Raw genomic sequence first — 21,384 nt, 5'->3', positions numbered from 1 at the left:
GGGAGCCAACCCTTCAGCGGGGCAGGTACAAGAAAATGCATCCTGCAGACAGATGCCACCTTGCTGTCCAGAGGGCTGCTTCCTTGTAAGCAACTGGTACTGGCCGCTGTCAGAAAGGGAAGGGACTAGAATAATCACTCGTATCAACAATTATAGTAGTTCTTGCTGGTGCCCTATCCACAAGTGCCATTTCTTACATGGAAAAAATTCTGATTTTTTGAGTTGGGTCTATTTCACCATTGATTCCCCACCAAATCACAGGTGTCAAACAAATAAGCCAAGCAGAAAGAGAAAGAACCCACGAGGCCCAGGACGTGCAGAAGGATACACACCAACATTTTACTCTCAGACAGGTTATGGTTACACAAATATGTCCCAAGTGCCAAAGTTCAAAATAAAAATATATTCATACAAATTTAAAAAAAATAGTTTATGTACACCGTGGAATCAGCTTCCGTCATCTCCGAACAGAACAGTGCAAAAAAACCAAACGGAAACCAACACAAATGAGATACGTTGCTACAATCGGAACAACTCACAGGACAGAGGGGTCACAACCTGAACCACTACGAACACTGCACAGGGACCTGGGACACCGAGCCAGTGCCCCCCACTGTCCCAAGCTTTCGCCATCAATACTGAGCCAGTACTCAGACTCTGTTCTTTAGTGTTGCTCTGAGTAAGGGTTACAGGCACCTGTGTTAGGCTGATATTTCTTTGTATGCCGAGGAGCAGCCAGTGCCAGACCAGAAGCAGTTAAACATGTGAGGAAGTTACAAGACTGGCTAGGGGCACGGGGAAGTCTGATGAGGCTAACAAGAGCCTTTGGACCCACCACCCTGGCAGGCGAGACGTGCTGCGTTACAGACCGCCATGCTGTTCCATTAGCCCCTCGGACCCAGGTGCTATGGCCAACCCCGCTAGGCAGACGCAGCAAGTCCACTCATGGATTTCGCTTCAAAAGACCAGCGGGGTCCCATCCCCTGCCCCAAGCTGTGCTCTCTAGCACAGCGAGAAGAGGAAGTCGCTCCCTTTGCTGGAGGTTTGTACATGGGACAGGCGGGCAAAGCAAATGGCACTGGAAGAGGGCTGGAGCCAAGCAGCACAGGGTGCTCAGACATGCCTGGGCAGTACCTTTCAGCCAGGTTCGTTGTCTTCCAGAATGAAAATGAGATGTTCAGCCACACCCTGCACTGCCCCAGCCCGAGGAGGAAGAGAATGGGACAGAATTAGCTCAAGGCAACGGGCTAGAAGGGAAGCAGGAGACCAAACAGGACTTGGGAGAGATGAGGTGGGAGGGACAGGACTGGCACTCAAGGGGGAAGAGGTAGGCATGGCAGGGTCTGGTCAATGCCAGCAGCACATCCTGCAGCATCCCAAACTCCACCCGAGGGAGGTCTTCACGCTGCTTTAGTGGGTTGTTCTACTGCATGACTGGGACCAACCCAGGAGCAATGGCAGCGAGCTCTAGAGAGGCTATTTCATACCTGCAGCCTAGCTCTGGAAGGAGAAAGGGGCCACCTGGAGCTCTTTCCTGGATATGTTTGTTCTCGCTCAGAACAGGGACACAGACATCCTTGTCCCCAGAGCACAGGGGAAGCGAGCTCTATAGAAGCCACCTCTCAGCGCTCCTCACAGGGACTCGGGGGAGGCTCACAGAAATCCTCCCACAAGGCAGAAGCACACGTCCAAATCTATTCCCTGGGTAGCTATTTAGACTAACATGGCATAGCAGCTAAGACAGCTGCCTTTGGGAATGACAACGGCCCTGAGGAGCACAGCAGTACTACTCCCACCCAGCGACACAGTCTGAGTGAAGGCACAAGATAGAGGGGCTGGCACTAAGATCCCTTTGCTTCACGCTGTGGGGCTCACACCTCACCTGAGCTAAGCAGAGAAGGCTCCTACAAGCGAGCAGGACTGCTTAGAGCGGTGGCGGCAGAGAAAGGCAGCTGGAAGGTGGTGGAAATGGGTTTAAACTCCCACCCCAGAGGGCATCCCCAAGCCAGAAGGCACGGTTCCAACAGCATCCAGACAACCAGAGGAGCCAGAGGCTGAGGGCAAGGGTGCGGTGACAGGCATCAGGCTTATCTCATCATACTCTGGATGGCACAGACCTTTGCCCGTTCTGAGAACAGAAGCAGGGCTCAGCCAGAGGTCTGCTATCAGCCTCCAGTGAGGGAGCAGAAAGGGAGAGGCCTGGAGAAGGTTGACAAACTCTCACGGGAGACACTGTGGCAGACCCTCCAGGGACTTGCCAACGGCAGCAAGGAGTCAATAACCCAGTCTTGGCTTGCACTGTGCCTTCCTTCTGCAACAACTCGTCTACCTGCAAAGATCAACTGCACCCAGACCCTACAGCTTGGGTCTATTCACACTGCCACCCTACGCAGATGAGATCTGCTCTGAAACCAGCTTGGTCACCTGGAGTATCCCCCCCCCACACCCCAAGGCAGAGGCTGTCCCAAGAGCTAGCCAGAGTGGGACACTCCTGCCACCTCACTGCAAGCAAACCAGTGCACCACAGGCCCCACCAGTTTCACCCTGAAGAGGCCAGACACTCCCCTGCACATAGGACACAGAAATGGTGACTTCTGCCCTCCAGATAGCTCCTAACAAGCCAGGAACCCAGACACGTCCTCTTGGCACCCAACAGGTTAACAGGACTGCAGGGAAGCCTCTCTCAGAAGCATTCCCTGGGCTCCTCAGCCCAGCCTCTCCAAGGGAGCAAAGCAAAAAAGCTCTGTGCTTTATCAAGCCCATCAGAGCCTGGGCCCCTGGAGGCAACGAGGCCAGCTTCCCACAGAGGGTTATCTGAATGCAAACCCACAAGGGCAGGAGCCTGCTGGAACAATACAGGTGCTGGCCAGGATGGTACCTGTTGAGGCACCAGACTGGCTGCGACTGGCTCCAAAGTGCTGCCTTGGCCCTCCAGGCGATTCTGCTGCCGCCAAGATCCTGGTGCACTGGGAGTTGTGGACAGCCCCTACCACTGCTGCTCTTGAACCCAGCAATCACAAGCCTTGAGTGCCCCTGCTGCCCTGTCAGCATCACACCTCTGCTGCCCACAGCAGGGATGATGTGGACTGAGCCAGTGGATGGGGGCAGCAGCTGGGAGAAGCTTGTGAATTTAAGCAGGAGGAGCAACGCATTCCTCTGGGGAGTGAGGAAGTAGCCCTTCCTCCTTCTCCTTAGTCCTAGCAATGAAAACACCCTGGGATCCCCAGGCCTGAACCGAGACAGCAGGCCACAATGCCTGTATAACACTCCTATGAGGCGTTCCACTGCATTACAGGAAAAAACAAGAACACCCTATATAAAAGCTCTCTTCCAAGGGGAATCCTTGGCCACAGCTAAGGGGGTGAGGGGCTGGGATCACTTTCTCATGTCACTCTGTGAAGCATTCCTCATCCAAAAGAGGCACAGCTACAAGCTACTGTGGATTCCTGATTTGCACCAGCAGCTGATTGCTGAGAGCAATGGGACAGCAGGGATCCCAGCACTGGAAGGGCAGGAAGGAGCTTGGAGAAGTGACATGAACAGACATACACCAGAGAAAAACTGGTGCAACTGGGGTCTCCTGGGGGGAGAGAGCAATCTGGGAATAGCCATTCACCTAGGAGCGGGCTCTTTGTTAGCAAATTGCAGTGTCTGATTTCAGCCATGGCAATGGTGCCTTCTCATGTGAGTAAGGCACCTGCTGCAGGAGCAAGGAGGGAGACAGAATAAACGAGGAGGTGGGGGAGCATGGTTTTTACCCTGTAGGCAGAGCAGTGCCAGGGCAACACCTGATGCCAGACCTGGCAGGAGCAGGGAAGGAGCAATGTTTCGGGCTCAGAGTGGTCAATGAAATGCCTCTCTAGGCCAGCCAAAAGCTTCAGGTGCAGGTGTTTCCTTGGTCCTCTGGCCAGCTAGGTGGTCTTCAGTCCCCAGCCTCCGTGCGTGAGGAGCCGCTCCGCAAGGCGGCCATCTGGGGTCCAAGCGGAATGTGGGTGTGATGGAGGGGGTGGCACCAGGCTGGGCTGGGGCAGGGTCAGAGGGTCTGGTAGTGCTGCCTGAGCCGCGCCTGCAGGAACTCGTGCGTCAGGTTGTGTCGAGTGATGATTCCCACGATCTGTTTGGAGGAGACAGAAGGATGCCCCAGTCACCCGCAGCTGGGGTGCCTACATGCAGAGGGTGCAGTTCAGGGAGCTTTTTTGTCTGACTTGAGAGCCGAGGGAGAAAAGTAGTTCTCAGAGAAGCTGGGTGTGAACCTAGAGCAGAAGCCAGTGCAAATTCCCCCCCCTCACTGCTGTTCTGCACCCACGTTCCACGTGAAGGACACCAGCAGACTGCAGTGGGAGCAGCACCGCAATGGGGATGCAACAGCTCAGTGCCCTGAGCACACAGGAATTGCTAACCCATGCAGCCCTGCACAAAGGGAGCTGCAGTAGCAAACCTATGTTAACAGGGATATCCTCCCCTTAACACACCTAAGTGCAGTAAGGTGGAGATAAGACCTTAAGTCACCAATTTTCAGCTTCTGTGATTTAACTGGCATGTGCCCTATAATAGCCCCAACTTTTTCAAGGCAGGTGCATACCTGTGTGAGTATGAAGGGTCACTGGTGCCTGAGTGTACAACTGCTGGGTGCCTACCAGGCAGCACTGTGGGTCAGGGCGTGGAGGAGACTGTCAAATCTCCACTAGGACTCTGGTGGCAGAGCCTGAAGCCTTGAAGTCTGAGCAGAGGCTGAATGACTAGATAGGGAACAGAACCCAGCACCCAGCCCATTTCCACATTCCTCCACAGAGGTGTTTTGGACAACACACACAAGCACCAGCAAGAGCTTGTACCATCAGCTGGCAGGCTTTGAAACACCTCTTCCTGTCTCACTCTTGCCACATCTGGCTGGGCCTTTAGGGCATTTGTACATGTTTCAAAAGCACCTGGCCCTGCAATGCATACATTTGTATAAGCGGCAAAATATGCGTCAGTGCTGAGAAAATGGTGGTGGCATGGTCTTGAACTAAAACACAAAGATGTTTTAGCTCAAAAGTGCACTGCTGCCATTTTCTGCGCACTAACATGCATTTTGCCGCCTATACAAATGTATGCATTGCAGGGCCAGGTGCTTTTGAAACATGAACAAATGCCCTAAAGGCCCAGCCAGATGTGGCAAGAGTGAGACAGGAAGAGGTGTTTCAAAGCCTGCCAGCTGATGGTACAAGCTCTTGCTGGTGCTTGTGTGTGTTGTCCAAAACACCTCTGTGGAGGAATGTGGAAATGGGCTGGGTGCTGGGTTCTGTTCCCTATCTAGTCATTCAGCCTCTGCTCAGACTTCAAGGCTTCAGGCTCTGCCACCAGAGTCCTAGTGGAGATTTGACAGTCTCCTCCACGCCCTGACAGATGGACTTAATTAATCAAATCTGCTGCAATACATTGAATCTTTGGCACGTCAGAGCACACAAATGTGTGTGTCTAAATGCCCCTAGCAACTCCTAGCTCCACTCCAGCTCCTGGATTAATGAAGGAGGTTGATGCTTGGTTTATGGGAAGCTGATGACACCTGCTGGTCACTTTTGGCTACTGAAGGTGCCAGGTCAAGATGTCAAAAGCAATTAAGTCCAGAGGCAAAGGGAAGCGTCTGCTTGAGAGTGCATCAGCTGTTAGGAAGTGCCTGTTGCACGTATCACTACAGAAACAAACACGTGTGCCAACTCTGAATGAAACAGAGCTGAAGTTATCATGGTTTTGCTATGCTCAGGCTAGAAATAGATGTTGACTAATGAAGCTGATCAGTCATACTGTAATGTATCCTGGCACAGCTGATTGCTTCATCAGGTGAAACACACATTGCCCCTTGTCCCACCATTAATGGTGGAAGACAGGGGCAACCTAATCTCCCTTCCCACTCAGATCGGTCCCCATGATTGGTGGGGAGAATATATGGCTGAGCAGGAAAGGGCCTTTCCCTGATCAGCTAGATTTCCTCCTGTGATTGAGGGGGATTGGTCTGGCTCAGCAGGGAACCACAACTTTCCCACTGATGGAGAGGCACCCCAGATTCCCTGGGTTGCCTCTCTAAGCAGGGAAAGCAGGCAGGTGTCCCTGGAGCTTGAGGAAAATCCCAGAGCCTTCAAAACCACAGGAGCTAGACAGCAGAAACAGCTCAGGCTGCTCTACCTTCCTACCACAGGGCTAAAAGCATCTGCCACACCACTGATTTATTCTTTAACATGGTGCAAGAGGGTAGCAATGTCTATGGGCTCACTGTTTGGGCTGCCAGAAACATTTTTATGGTAGGACAAATGAGACATCAGGCAATATCTGTTTCTGCCCTTACATCCTCACAGAGGCATGCGCACATGATAGCTGCATGGTAACAGCTTGCACTGAAGTCAAAGGATTCCAGTGCAACTGGTATCTACCTAAACCCCAACTCTGTCGTTTCTGTGCTTTCCACCTCCTGAAGGAATACAATGCAAATCACCATCAGAGATGATGTCTCCACTCGGTACTCAAGTATTTTATTACCAGGGCTCGTTCTGGCCTAAATAGTGCTATTTGTGAAGAATTCTGTAAAGTGGCCCAAGATCTGGGAGTGGTAACAATCAGGAAAAAGCTTCCTGAGGTTGCCAACCAGGGCTGAATCCAGCCCACAGACAGGACAGTGGCTCAACCTCACACAAAGCCTCTTGTAAAGCTTTACAAGAGGCATCAGTCAAGGCAGTTAAAGTGACATCCAGATGCCCAAATGTGTCCCTTAACAGATTCCCCTGCTCAAGTTAAGGGTGGTAGGGACAGCGCATCCCTCCACCAGAACTCACCTCTCCCACAGCATTCACAACGGGTAAGTGTCTGAGCCCCATGGTCCTGAACAGATTGAAGACTTGTGAGACATGAGTGTTTGGGGAGACTGTGAAAGGAGATGGGTTCATATATGGTGTGACATCCTAGGGGAAAAATAAAACAAGGGGTTCAATTAGTGTAATTTCAGAGCAGGCGTCGGTGGCCCTAGAAGCTGACATGGGGTTACCAAGGCACCTAACAGCTGACTCCAAGTTCTCCTTCTCTGCACTGGGGAGGTGCCCCCAAAATCCTTTTATTTCTACACACCACATCCTAAAATAGGTTTCAGTGCTGCCATGAACTTCTGACTGCTGTTAGTCCAACTGACTGGGCAAGTGCCAAGTCTTCTCAAATCCTACCTGAGAGTAGAGAGATTGCCAATATCTTGTGTTTTGCTCAAACCCAAGACCCAAACCCATTTCTTCTCACTTAGACCACAAGACAAACTGATCTGAAAGCAGATTACGTTGTCCTGGCCCAAAATACCCACTCATATCTGAAATACGAGTGTCCACACAGAGAGCTGTTGCAGAATTGCTGTTCCAGGCAGTTTTCCTACACACACAAGTCCCGAGGCTGGCAGATGGTAGCGGAACATAGCTTTTCAGTCACCATTACCCACAGCAATTTGCATCTGTACCTATACATAAAATACCACTACAAGGGGGACAGAGCTTGAGTTTGGCACTGAGCCCTCCTATTGGGTTTCCTCAATCTGAGGTTATGGAGGAACCTTTTTAAAAAGGTATCAACATTTCTGTGCCTCACAAAGAGGGTGCTACAACATAGAAGCAAGCTCCTGTCAGCTTCTCTTACCACTATCATGCGTGGATTGAGCAACGTGAGGTCCAGGTCATGAATATCTGGGTAGCGGGGATAGTCCTCGGCCATCTCTGCATAGGACAGGCGGGGCTGGTTGGCACTCTGGAAAGCAACGGTATTCCTATCAGCCGAATGCCTGGGGCTGCATAAGGGCACAGCAAGGATGTAGTCCACACTGACCACCCAGGCCCCACCTCCGCTCTCAGAAAGCTACATACATGTGGAGAAGCATGGTCAGAGACCAATGCAAGGGAGTGGGGCCAATGGAAATGGGACAAGCTGCATTTTCAGCAGAGGAAAGGACTGATCAGTCTTCTGATTCACTGGGGTCTAAGTCCCCACCCTGTAAGGCAGCACCAACAAGCTGGTGGGGGGAGGGTGGGGCAGCATATAGGCAAACAATTAAACATTAGTATCTTCCCTCCTTTCCCCACTCCTGGCAATACACCATGCATTTGGGCCTAGAACCTGCATCCTTCTCCCAGGCCTGCCTAGGTGGATAGTTGCAGTCAGGGGCAGATCCAGGATTTGGCAAAAGCAGGTGCAAGAGCAGCCACCCATGCTGATCGGGTGGTTGCACCCCTGCTCCCACCCTCTTCCCCACTGCAACCCACTAGTGAAGGAAAACTGGGCTGTAGGAGCCTCCGGGGACTTTTTAAAGTTTCCCAAAGCAGGTAAGCTTCCCCCGCCATGTTCAGAGGCATGTCCCCTCCTCTCCCCCAACCCAAACTCTACTTGCTGCTGATTTTCCCACTGGGAGGGGAGGGGAGGGGAGGGAAGGGGCAGCTTTAGAGCTACTCCTGTTTGCTCCAGCTGAGCTGGTTAGCTGGGAACAGTGGCAGCAGCAGGGAGTGGGTGGGTTCCCTCAGGAGGAGAAGTGGGAAGCCATTGTTGCTATCAGTGCTGTAGATAAGCCCAGCCAGAGCAGGCAGCAGCGCCGGAGACTCCCCTGCCCCTGGGACAACAGAGAAAGCAACCACAGCAGGTGGGACACAGAGGAAGGAGGGGAGGGGACTGGGGCTGTGCGAAATGGATAGGTTTTGCTTTGGTTTTGGATTTGGCAGTTTCAGAGAACAGTGATTCATTTCCGTGTTTCGGATCACTGTTCTGTTTTGATTTGGTCGAATCCGTTTCTGAGTTTTGAGCCTTTTTTTTTTTTCAAAGTGCTGAGAGGCTGGGGCCGGGCAGGGCAGCCATGGGGGCTTCTCTTGAGGCTCCTCCAGCTGTGCCTGCCTCTGCCCCAGCAGGAGGAGCCACAGGAGAAGCCCCCATGGCTGCCCTGCCCTGCCCCAGCCTCCTGGCGCTTTAAAAGGAGATCTGCAGGGCTGTGCTGGACTCTTCCCAAAATGTTTTGGATGGTTTGGTTTTTTTTCTTTTCCGAAACGGGCCGAAACACTTCTGAAATGAAACAGCTGCAGAAATTTCGCACAGCCCTCTGACAGAGACAGAGGAGAGGTGGCTCTGAGCACGGAGGGGAAGGGAGGATTCTATTCCACTTCGGGACTTTCCTGAAGTCCTCAAAAGCTCCAGCGGCACGGACCAGTCTGACATGGGGTTGCAGCCGCATCACTGCATCCCCTCAGGATCTGCCCCAGCTGCACTCATACTCATTTCAAAGCCACAAGGCAGAATTTAGTTTAACCAGCTGCAGCTTCAAACTGAAGATGAGACTGACCATGCTGTAAACCCACCCTGGGTACACTGTTGGCCCATCCACTCCTCCCAGCTGGCTGTGAGGGGACAGCGGGCTCAGAGTCCTTCCAGGACCCTGCAGCACTCACCGACTGACTCTCAGAGTAACACACTCCACGGACGAGCAGCGTGACCAGCTGTGAGCGCAAGATGAGGCCATGAAAGGTAAGAGGTCGGAAGCGCTCCTCCATGGTCCACTCCTCACTGGGAGACTGGTCCGGGTACAGGTTGGGGTAGGGGGTATATCTGCGACAGAAATGCCTTGTAACAACCCCCACCGACTATCTCACATGGTAACGGCAGAGAAGCCTTTACCATGACACTCTGCCCCAATGGATGTTAAAGGCCATCCCTGTACGCAGTGCCCTCACCAGAGATGGACAAACGCTTCCCCACCACACAGAATGTAGCCAAGAGAGGCCAAGTGACTCACAGACCACGTAAGGCAGCAACAGAAGAGCCAAGCTAGGATTTCCCAGGGTCCAGACACCAGTGCAGGGCTTGGGAGGAGCCTCAGCCCAAGCCCCTGCTCTGCCTCAGTCTTCCCATGAGAGGAGTCTCAGGCAGATCACTCCAAGTCCCAGGCCACAGCTCCTCACAGATACTAGTCCCACCCCACTGCACTACTGAGGTGCCTGGCCCCTGTGGTGACAGCAGGCAGGTAAGTAAGGTTCACAGATGGACATATCCTGTTCCCCTGGCCCCACCTTCTCTCCAGCATTTGCTGCAGCAGGTCCTCCTTCTCAGGTGGCTCCTCTGTGGTGATGTGCTCGTCACACATGTTGCGCAGCTCACTAGATGGGTAGGACTTCATGGACTGGCTTCGCTTGCGTTGCTCCCCTGCCCGGGTGAGGATACTAGATTTCTGCGGGCATGAGCAGAATTGTGAGTAGCCTGGACAGTGGGTCACTGGTCAGATTGGGGCAGAAACCAGCCTGGCCCCTTCTAGCCCAAGCCGTTGGTATGGTTTTATGTCACAGGCAAAAGGCTCTCTGGGATGATGCACTGCAAGAATGCCGGGATTGGCTGCATCCTTCTTGCAGAGTGAAACTAGAGATGGAGCAGGGCTGCCGGTTGATCAGCATCCAGTTGCTCTTTTCAACAATCCTTCCCAGCCAGCTTTAAGCGTCTCACAAGAGATCATTTCCCTTCCACACTGCTCTATGTCTCCAGGAGCAGTTCTACAGCCTGAACATTGTGCTGTTGGAAAGCGAGTTTCCTCCTGTTCGGCCACAGTCTACAATACAAGGGATGGGCTGAACCTCCAACCCCACCACCCAGGGACCCTAGGATTAATCAGACGACAAACTGGGCACTAGGGCGGGTATTGATCCTGCTCCAGCAGCAGGAGAGACCCAGCCAGGTGCCTTCCTACAGGACAGCAGACGCCCACCCAGAGGCTTGCCACCTCCTCACCTTGAATTTAATGTTGTTACTGATGAGCTGGTTCCCTTTCATGAACTCCCTCTCATTGCCTCGGTTCTCAGTCACCACTGGGAAGGCATGATGGACGGTCGTGCGCAGAATGCTGACCAGGGACTGGATGCGGGTGTGGGGGTAGACGTAGGTCAGGTTTGGCTCCATGACGTCACTGGCTCGCAGCCTGCGGCAACCGAGAAATCCAAAGGGGATGCAGGGATGCTGCTGGGAGCAGGTGTGCAGTCACATGCCAGCATGGGGCAGGGCTGGTCCCATGCAGAAGTATACCAAGCAGAGCAGATGGAGAACAAGAGTTCTCCAACAACACCCAAGGGGCTGTTGTTTCTATTAATGAAGTGCTAAGGCAGTGATGTTTTCACCAGCCCCTTACCAATGTACCTCACAGGCTCAGATCTGGCATGGCAAGCAGGATCTCTGCATACAAGGGTAATGCCCTAGGGATCTTCTGCCAACCCCAGGGAGCCCTGCCACACCGCCACCCGTCAACGGAAAGTGGGGCAAAGGGAAGCTTAACAGGTACATTATACAACACATTCTTAGCTTCCTCAGGCAATACAAACTTCACTCTGGAGATGAGAAAAATTGCATGCCCTGCCCAGAAGACGGAGACTATGTGGGAGGGCTTGCCTGACACCCAGTGTTGTCAAGCAATGAAACCCCACTCCTCTTCCACAGCAGCCCTTCAGTTGTGGGAGCCTCAAGGCACTTCCCAATGCCCTCGGAGAGAGTGTAACAGCCCTTGATGGCAAGTACTGGCAAAAGCAGCCCCCCTTACTTGTCCGTTTCCACCTCAGTCTCCCACTCAAGCAACGGCACACCCCGCAGGGTCACGTGGATGTCATAGATGCCCTTGTTGAAGAAATCCCCTGTCCATTTGGCCACCTGGAGAGACAAGGAAACCAACAGCATGACAGCATCTTGTGCGAGAGAAGAAGCAGGTCAATGCACGGAACCGATACCCACAGATAGAAGCTGGAACCAAACCCCGGCAAGGAGGAGGAGGAGGATGTGGACTCACCATCAGTGTGATCATTATCGGAAGTCCATACGAGATCTCGTTGGTGGACTCTATCAGGATAACAGTGAGACTAATCGTCATGCGGACCACGCCCCCAAGGAAGGCGGCCGCCCCGATCAACGCGAAGGTCCCTGAGTAGATGTGGTCTAAGCCAATGTAGCTGGGGAGGAAGGTCAGATGCGGTATTAGGACAGGACTCCAGCACAGCTGATAGGAGACTGGTGGCAGCCCTACCACACGCGCACGAGGCACCTTTTCAGGAGGTTGGCGACCAGCCGTCCGAAGGCAGCCCCGCAAAGCAGTGACGGAACAAACAGGCCGCTGGGCACGGAGACCCCATACGTCCAGCAGGAGAGGAAGAAATAGAGAAGGAAGAACAAGGAGAGTGTGACTGGGCTGAAAGTACCTGCAATACAAGAAGAGTTATGACCGAGGGGCATGGGCTGGCTCAACTCAGAGGCAGTCTCACAGCCCACCACCTCCTCTGGCTTACAGCTGACTCTCCATCCCTAACTAGCTCCTTCCTCTTGGAGTCAAAAGCTGGGTGAAGACAGCTGGCAAGGAAGAAGCCAGGGGAAAAGGCACAAAAGCCAAGGAAAGCTGAAGAGACCCTTGCATAAAAGCACCACAGAAGGGCAAGCAGGAGGCTCTGGAGAGGCTGAGGGGGGCACGTGAGGGCAGCCCAGGCTGCCTCTCATGACTGCTCACCGTCCTGGTGGAAGAGCTGCAGGATGGCTGACTCCTGGGGGTTGAAGAACAGTGTCGCCATGTCGTTGTAGGTCTCATTGGGGCAGAAGAAGGTCTTGATGCTTGCGTTCAAGTCCTCAGAGGAGTCCTGACCAATGGCAAGACAACCCTGTCAGGCTATGGCAGCATGCTGGGAGCTGTCACTAGGGCAGGACTGAGCCTGCCTGCAACAGAGACCATGGGGGAATCAAACCCAAGACTCTGAGGATTGATCTGGGGCTTGACGTATACTTGGCCAACAAAAATAATACACAAGCACCTGCTTTGCCAGGGACAGCTCCACACCCCAGCCCTGCAGCACATGGGTTCTGCTACTGAAATTCTACACACACAGGCATTATTTGCAGACAGAGGCTGCTGTGTTGCTATGCATAGCAGGCACTTTTGTGGGGAGAAAGTGTTACCTGCAAGCTCAGGGAGCCATTGCCACTATGGTTGGTGGAGGACATCTGTCGGCACTCCCCGAGCACCATGGAGGCGACAAACACCACAACGGTGGTGGTGAGTGACACCAGCAGGCTCTCCAGGACCCTGTAGGCATAGAACAGGAATCCTGCACCGAAACTGCATTGCACGGGCACTGGCATATCCCTACCCCCTGCACGGAGCTCAGCACTGCTCTGAGTCACAGTGGGCAGAGACTGCTCGATGCTAGCCCTGCAAATTCCAGCTACTCACTCCCACTGAAGCTACCAGCACCAGGCCCTCCTGCCCATCCCAGCAACTGGAGACGACCTTGCCAGGATCTGAGATGTGGCTCTAAGCTCTCCCCCATCCCCAAGCCCTCTCCCTTTAGGCACAGCCATGTGACTATTAAAAACAACATCCCAACACAACTTTTAGTGGCCAATGAGCTTTTCTCTCTCCTTCATAATTTGTTTTTGCCAAGTTTAATTAAGTGGCAATTTCTCATCATCAGGGATTCAGTTAGGTAGCCATTTCTTTTCCCAATGGAGTAGACACAGTCCAGCTGTTAAACCCGATTAAATTAGCTAGGCAGTTCAGTAAGAAGGACTAGGGGAGGGGTGGGGTGTGGATGGTAGTAGAGTCAATTGCTCCTTCAGCCACTTCTGGGACAAGACCCAGACAGCCCCTGCATGATGATGCGGTACACTGCAGACTGTATTTTCGTAGCTGAGAAGCTAAGAACCACGGATCTGTTTGTGTACGGCAGCTTTGGTAAAGGATCCCTTCATACTCATTACAAAGGAGTCTTGGCTACTTGTATACCACAAGACATCACAGAGAGACCCGGATTGTATCAGCCACCCTTAGCACCTTCCACCCTTAGCACCTTCTTTGCCTCACACCTGGATTTTAGTGCAATGTTTTGAGCTGCTAGGTTTCATAGATTTCATAGACATTAGGGGCTGGAAGGGACTTTGTGAGATCAAGTCCAGTCCCCCCCCCACACCCCATCATAGGCAGAAAGTCAGCTGGGATCAAGTGAACCCAGCAATGAAAACATCCACCTTTTTTGAAACAGTGCAGAGTAGGTGCTTGCACCACCTCTGAGGGGAGTTTGCTGCTCCAGACCCTGGACACTCACACCGTAAAGAACTTTTTTCTTAGGTCGAGTTTAAATCAGCCTTCCTGAAGTTTATGGCTGCTAGACCTTGTTATCCCTTGGGGAGCTCTGGTGAACAAGTGTTCTCCCAGGTCCTGATGTAACCCTCTTCTATAATTGTAGGCTGCTACCAAGTCACCCCGAGCCTTCTCTTTTCCAGACTGATGAGTCCCAAATCCCTCAGCCTCTCCTCATACAGCCTGCCTGCCAGGCATTGGATCATAAGAGTGGCTCTCCTCTGGACTCTCTCAAGCTTATTCATGTCCCTTCTGAAGTGAGGGGCCCAAAACTGGATGCAGTACTCCAGCTGTGGTCTCACCAAGGCTGAGTAAAGCAGGAGGAGAACATCTCTGGTTTTGCTTGAGATGCATCGGTGGATGCATGCCAGAGTTTGGTTGGTTTGCCAAACGAGGTTTTGGTGTTGTAAATTCATGGCCCCTTCTGAGGCATTATGGGCAAAGACAGTGCAGACACGTGCAACAATGCAGGCAGGGGGGAGCCTGGGTACCTGACCAGCTTTGGCTTGGGGTGCACGTTGCGCATGCGGTACTTGGCTAGCCTCTTGTTCAAGCAGTTGAAGGTGGCTCCGAGAAGGCCCCCGACGATGCCCATCAAGATGAAGAAGCCCAAGTCCACAGCCGTCCAGAGGTGGCATTTCTTATCAGATTCTGAGCACTGAGAACCAAAAGGGAAAGCAGAGATAAGCAGGAAATGGAAGAGCACGTGGAGTTGCACACAGGACATGCCAGACTCCCTCAAGTCAGTCTACTACAAGCAGGGCACCGCTGACAGCACTGTCCACAGAACAGAACCGTATTTCTGGAGGAGGAGCTCTTTCCCTTCTGCAGGATTCTACAACTAACTGTATGGATCTGGGCAGAGCAAGGACCACTGATGGGCAGGGGGAATGACATACAACACACCTTGAACTCGCCAAAGTTGAGCAACCCCGGGAGCTGGAAAGACCCCCAACTCCCAAACTGAATCCCAGAGCGGAAGAAATTCAAGGTGAAGGTGGCAGCCATGGAGCAAAAGAGCTGCAGAAGGAAAGAACAAAAACAACTGAGGTCAACAGCAGCGAAGCCTTGCCTTTGGGTAAGAGATGATTGCATCCTACTAGCACTGAAGGAAATGCAAGGTAAATTTTAGCAGCTACTTTTTGTAATCACAAGGGATCACCATGGTCACCTAGTTTGACCCCCAGGGCAACACAGGCCTGAGCATATTGTCCAGAAATCCCTGCAACACGCCTGCCTATAAGTTCTCTTTGGGACACTGACCGGCTACAGTGAAAATAAATTTGCACAGAACTAATCCAGCTTGTTGTTGCCTTGTCCTTAATTGGCTCTGGCTGGTGTTTTGGACTTGGCAAAGCCCACAGCTCCCTTTCTCCACTCTGGAAGAGGAGCCTTGCAGCAGTCTAGTAGTGACAAAGTGCTGTGTAGGAAAAAGCCGGGTCACATTCCCCCAGGTAACTGCAAGAGCCAGATTAAACTCATTCCAAGAGGGGTGCCACAGAAATGCCAAGCGGAGGCCATGTCAGCACAGTACCCGAGCAGGAAGGAACCTAACCGCAGCCTTTGCCCTCACATAGCATCTGCCTAGTGGAAAAGTGGGGGCCAAGCCAACTCTTGGTGCTGCCCTGATGCTTCTCAGCAGCCCCTTCCTGAAGGCATTTCTGCTTCCTGGCACCAAAACTAGCAGTAGCTCACATTGGCCCATGAAGCTTTGGGGGAGTAGGGAGTGGGGCTTGGCTTGCCTCTGGACCACCATGCTGGGACACCCCCTCTCTGGGAAGGAGCTGACGTCACTACTCACCACTTTCCATGTGAGCCCCTGGTTCCAGAAGGAGGATCCCTCCTCCAGGCTGAAGAGCGTGCCCCCAATTGGGGCCCCAAAGGCAGCCGCCACACCTGCAGCAGCTCCAGCAGACACAAAGTCCCTTTTGTCCCTGGGTGAGGAGGGAAACAAGGACACTTCGTCAAGGCAGTCTTGGAACAACTCTTTGGCCCCCATGGCCTTTCACCTCCACGAAGACAAAGGGAGCTAGAGGAATGTGGTGCTATGCAGCAAGCTCACAGCGAGCGGGCACTTCCTTTCAAAGAGGCTCACATTGGCCTGGTGAACTGGTACAGTATGACAATCCTATCTTCATGCTGCCGCAGCCCTCTGAATGGACAGGAGACCATGATTTGGCCCATCCACATGAGGGAGTCTCACCTGGCCACCAGGTCCCTGCTTCAGGGAAGGGCTCCCCTCCAAGCATCGCTTGAACATCTGAGCCCCCTGGAGGGATCTGTATCATCAATTCCTATCCCTTGGGGAACCCAGCTGGGACCGTGCTCTGCAGCCAGGACCCAATAACTCTGCTCCAGCAGCACAAGGGAAACCTGAAAAATTCCAACATGCCAGAGACAACCCCCGCCAAGAGCCCGTGCCTGCCCCCAGCATGAGGACTTTCTTCTCATTGGGCACATGCAGCAGAGCTTTGAACCACAAGATGATTCAGAGGGCAGCATGAGAAGGCAGCTGGCACCAGGCTATTACTGGTACACTTCTTTGAGCTCATATGCTTCTTAGGATAAAGCTTTCATAGAGCTATGTCAAGTAATTAACTACATTCACATGACGCTTTGCTAGTTGTGCCAAGAGTCTGTGTGAACTCGGCACAACCTTTAGTGCCATCAGCCGTTTCAAGAATCATTTAGCTAGAGTCTCTTCCTTCTTCTCACTGACCCGCAGAAATTGTGCGTGCCTTGCATTTTTACATTTCCTCTCTGAAGCCTATGAGATGGTTGCCAGTAAGAGCAATGTATGCTTGGGGCTGGCACACTTTCAACATGCTTCACACATGCTGATTGCCAAAAGAGAACGAGCTAATTCTACAGAACTGAGCTGGCAGCAAGGGAGCTGTGAAGAGGCCGGTGTGAAGTTCTGTGCTGCTGCTTGCTCCATTTCAATTGCTATGGTATCATGACAGACCAAGAACTGGTAATGTGCACTGCATATGGCTGATCAGTGATGGTCCCTCAATCAATTAGTCATGTTGTACTGTTGCTTGCAGTCACCACAGGGAACAGAGTAGCCTGCACTGTCCAAGGGCTAAACCTACTTGGAGATAACGTGGGATGCAATGGTGCTGCCCTGAGCAGCAGGACCCTGGAGAGCAGGATTCCCAGGGAGGAGTTCAAAGCCTCACTGACTGACCCATTCAGTCCAGACCCCTACTTCCCTGAACAGCCCCACGGAGAACACGCACCTGTCACTGCGGAAATAGGGGAAATTAAACTGGATCTTCCTCAAAGAGATACTCTGAAACTGGAGAGAAGGACAAAGTCAGACATGGGTGAAGGCAGCCCCATCCTCCCATAACATGTAGGAGCATCCAACCCAGGACCCAGGACTACTCTGTCTGCCTCTGCCCTGAGGCTGCAGCAACAAGAGGAGTGGGGAGGGAAAGCAGACAAGGAAAATTGTTATTCAATAAGATGGTTGGCTGCTCTCCCATCAGGTCTTGCTTAGAGCGTTTGATTTATGCCAGGGTGGAGAGCTGTGTCCCTGAGGGACTGTTGCAAAGCAGCTGCAGCTGGCCACTCTCCAGCACCCTTTTTTTGACTTCCTCTCAGCCTGTGAAGGAGATCAATGCCCAGTGTTGCACCCCTGTGCAGTTCCTTGGCAGATGCCCTTGGTGAACTGGGGGCAGCTTTGCCTCCACATCTCAGTACAAAGAGCCCAGACTCCAAGGCCACATACAGGGGTTCTGTCACTAAGTTTCTAAGAACCCATCTCATCCCAACCCATGTCTTACTTAAGGTGAGAAGGGATAAACTGCAGAGCATGCCCTGCCCAGCCCAGCCCGGAGAGCAGCAGGGCACTGCCAGCACTCACCTGTGGCAAGCCAGCACCCACCACAGCCCCACTGTGGATCATGGGACCCTCCTTCCCCACAAAGAGACCTGCAACACACAGAGTGCTTCACTGCATGGCTCTGTTGGTCAGTCTGGCCTGCTCCCTCTGGCCCAGCTGTGACAGGCAAGGGCTCCCAGCTCCTTTGCAATGGGCAACATGCAACAACACACCTCCACACAGGGTGTTTCCAACCTCCCCATAACAAGGCAAGAGCAGACAACAATCGCTGACACATGAGAGCTCACTTCTGGGTTCTGGGCAGCGTCAGGCAGAAACATACACTGCAGGGTGCAGCTCTGCACTGACATGTGTTTCAGCACAAGAACTTTCTACCCCATCGGGCAGAAATGCTGCCCATGCCTTGCACAATCCCACCAGAGATGGTTTCACCCAGGTGACAATCCCCACAAGCCTTGTTCAGACACTGCCAAGGAGCATCTTGCTTGCTGGTTCCCACCTGCCTTCCACAAAGCAGCACCAAGTTCCCTGCCACTAACTGGCCTGCTGGAGCTCTGTTCTTCACTGCCAGTGTTTAATTCATGGCTCGTTATCATTTCCAGATTCTGCAGCCACCCGGAAGCTTGCACTTCCACCCTGACCCAGCTGCATCTCCGCAGAATCAAGGTGCATGCACAAACAGAGACAGAAACTTCCACTATTGCTTTTTGCATGCAATGACTTCTTGTAGCCTGAGGAAAACCCACGCCGCCCACCCCTCTTACCTCCAGCCACACTGAAGAGCACACCCAGAGCTTTGCACACTAGCGTCCGGAGCCGGACTACCCCAGGCACCTTCACCCCATTCAGGTAGCATTTGATCTCAGGGATGCCAGAGCCAGCGGCCACCGGCTGCAGAAAGGAGACAATTGCACTAGGCATGTCAGCGTCCAGCTTAGCAAAGATCAGACACTGATAAGTCCAGAATGTGCTGCCAGACTTTATTTTTAGTGCCTGCAAAGTCCTTGAAGCAGAAAGTGTAGCAGGAGGGCAAGAGCCTCAGCACACCTCCTGTGTTAGATAAGAAGGATTGGGGTGGGGAGCACGGTCTCACCTGGATCAGGACAAGCAGGCTGGCCAGGAAGACGAAGGTCAGGTTGAAGCCCAGCAGCTCCAACAGGGACAGAGCGAGGCAGCCCTTCTCACTGCACTCCTCCACTGCTGTGGGAGAGAGTCAAGGAAAGGGGCATCTCCTGCAGAACGCTCTGTGAGACCTCCTCCTAGGGGCCCAGCCTGCCTCGTCCCCTCCCAGCCAGTGTACTCACCACCGCACCCTGGAAAGCAGAGCCCCAGGCCAGCCCCCCTCCCAGCCAAGCTATCAGAGACATCTAGCACAGCATGCTTTCCCTGGAGCAGCATTCTCCAGTAGGCTGTCACAGGGCCCAGCAACAAAAGAGAAGTGCTGGTAGCATCTCCTGTGCATGAAGCAGAAGAGTCAGGGCAGCATGAGACTGGGGGATAAAAACAGTCAAATGAGACTCTTCCAGCAGGGCATGGGATGCCCTGCTCAGCTCACTGTACCTGCTGCTAGCCCGAGGTAAGTCACGTTCTGATACCAAGGGGTATTAGAGGGGTCGGATACAAGGTGAGCCCAGTGTGAACCTCACTTGCAGCTCCAAACTGGCGTCCCATGCGGGGGAGCTTTGCCAAAACCTCCGGTGTCAGAAAGCCCAAGTCAAGGGGCATCCATGCTACCTCATGGCCAGACACCTCTGCCTTAGAGACTGGCCCAGCTGCTGAAGCAAAGCCCATGAATTATTAAATCAAGAGGCATGCAGAGCTGAAGAGCTGTCCAGGGGAGGCAGCCTTTAGGAGCAATGAGGTCACCCAGCACAGCACAAAACCAGGCAGAAGGTAAAGGATACAGCTTTGTACCAACCGGAACTTGAGCTGGGAGAAGAGTCGGACTGAGAAATCTACAAATAGTCCCACCTAGGAAAAGGCAGCAGCAAGTATGAAAGATGACCACTCACCAGTGCCACACACCAGCCTGCCACGTCCTGGGAACTCGCCACGCCCAGGTCTCGCCAGGTTGCATCAAACCAGAGACAGACCTAGACCCAGACCCCTCCTGGCTTCAGGCACCCTGAGAGGTCTAAATGCAGGCAGCAAAGCAAGCATCCCTAGAGGCGGTTAACACAGTTCTGCTCCAACTTAGCACCCTGCCTCATCAGTCTGCTCGTTAGCTGCTTATGGCAGATGCTATCCCCCTAAGCAGAACACTGGCATTTGGGGAATCTGCAAGGAAAACCCTGTGAAAACACGATTAATCAACAGCACTTGCAGAGAGAAGAATGCTACCCCATAGGAACCAAGTGAATTTCAACCCCCTGCAAGTCTCGGGGAGGCCGGACCAGCCTTGGACCCAGCTCTGCTTTTAAGGAAGCCCAGGGCCCTCTCCTGTCGTGAGCTCGTGGAGACCGCTGGCGTCAAGCCCTTGCATGACTCCTCACTGCACCCTGCAGACTCCTTACCAGGCCCGTGCAGACGCCGATGGCAAAGACCACCACCCATTTGACCGCTTCGTACCTCCGGCTTCTCTGTTTGGGGCAGAAAAACAAAGGCAAGTCAAAGCAGCGTGCGGCGGGGAGTCAGGGGATGGGAGGATTGCAATCGCCGCTTTGGATGGAGCCAGAGAGAGGAATCGGCACAGACGAGCCCCCCCGGAGGTGACACCCAGCAGGGCTGGGAGCCCGAGCCACCGACACGAGGCTCGGGACAGGCGCCCCCAGGGCCGTTTCCGCCCTCCTGCCAGCGAAGCCGAGAGCCGCACGGCTTTGCTCCCGGGTCAGACCGGCGCGCGGTGCCAGCTCTTGGCGTGGATCCGGCTCCCCGGGCCGGGCGCGACAAACGACGGGCTCCTACCTTGTTGTCCAGGCTTTCCAGCACCTCCAGGTACGGGTCATTGATGCAGCGGTCGTAATCCAAGCTCTGGAAGGACACCCCCTGGTTAACGCCCCAGCCCCAGGACGCACGCCCAGGCCCCGGGGGGTGAGGCGCCCGGCCCCGCACCTCGTAGTCCTTGCGCGGCAGGATCTCGTCCTCCTCCTCCTCGCGGGTCTCGCCCAGGATGGTCTGCGGGGGGGAGCGGGGTCAGGGGCGGCGGGGCGCGCAGCGCTGCCTCTCCACGCCTCCCCCCGCCCCGCCCGCCCGCCGGCCCGTACCAGCTCCTCGGGGGTGCGGCTCTCGCGCTCCCCGCAGCAGCGGCAGCAGCAGCAGCCCCGCGCCGCCATCTTCCGCCGCCCCACGTGACCCGCGCCGCGTCGCAGCCCGCCAGCCAATCAGCTCGCTTCGTGTCGAGCCGCCCCGCCCCCTTCCTGGCAAAGGGAAGTGAAGCCGCGCCGGGCGCCGCCATGCTGGG

General features: G+C 53.8%; 1 protein-coding gene across 1 annotated transcript; it reads right to left on the bottom strand.

Moving 5' to 3' along the window:
* Positions 1–315: 315 nt before the first annotated feature.
* On the bottom strand, positions 316–21,275 carry CLCN6 (Cl-/H+ antiporter 6). Its single transcript, XM_090024037.1, has 23 exons — positions 21,188–21,275; positions 21,036–21,098; positions 20,889–20,954; positions 20,498–20,563; positions 19,889–19,955; positions 19,078–19,184; positions 18,749–18,875; positions 18,006–18,073; positions 17,377–17,435; positions 15,936–16,068; positions 15,041–15,154; positions 14,626–14,792; positions 12,955–13,081; positions 12,512–12,638; positions 12,056–12,209; positions 11,804–11,963; positions 11,561–11,667; positions 10,762–10,948; positions 10,053–10,210; positions 9,435–9,591; positions 7,648–7,755; positions 6,810–6,935; positions 316–4,114 (listed from the first exon to the last, which is right to left on the bottom strand). The coding sequence occupies exons 1-23, from the start codon at positions 21,254–21,256 to the stop codon at positions 4,034–4,036; spliced, it is 2,598 nt and encodes an 865-aa protein (XP_089880163.1). The 5' UTR covers positions 21,257–21,275; the 3' UTR covers positions 316–4,033.
* Positions 21,276–21,384: the final 109 nt, after the last annotated feature.

The sequence above is a fragment of the Crocodylus siamensis genome, chromosome 12 (assembly GCF_052110815.1).
Source record: "Crocodylus siamensis isolate JL-2025a chromosome 12, ASM5211081v1, whole genome shotgun sequence".
NCBI lineage: Eukaryota > Metazoa > Chordata > Crocodylia > Crocodylidae > Crocodylus > Crocodylus siamensis.
Note: the sequence above shows the minus strand (reverse complement) of the source record. Positions and strands in the feature narration are given on the sequence as shown.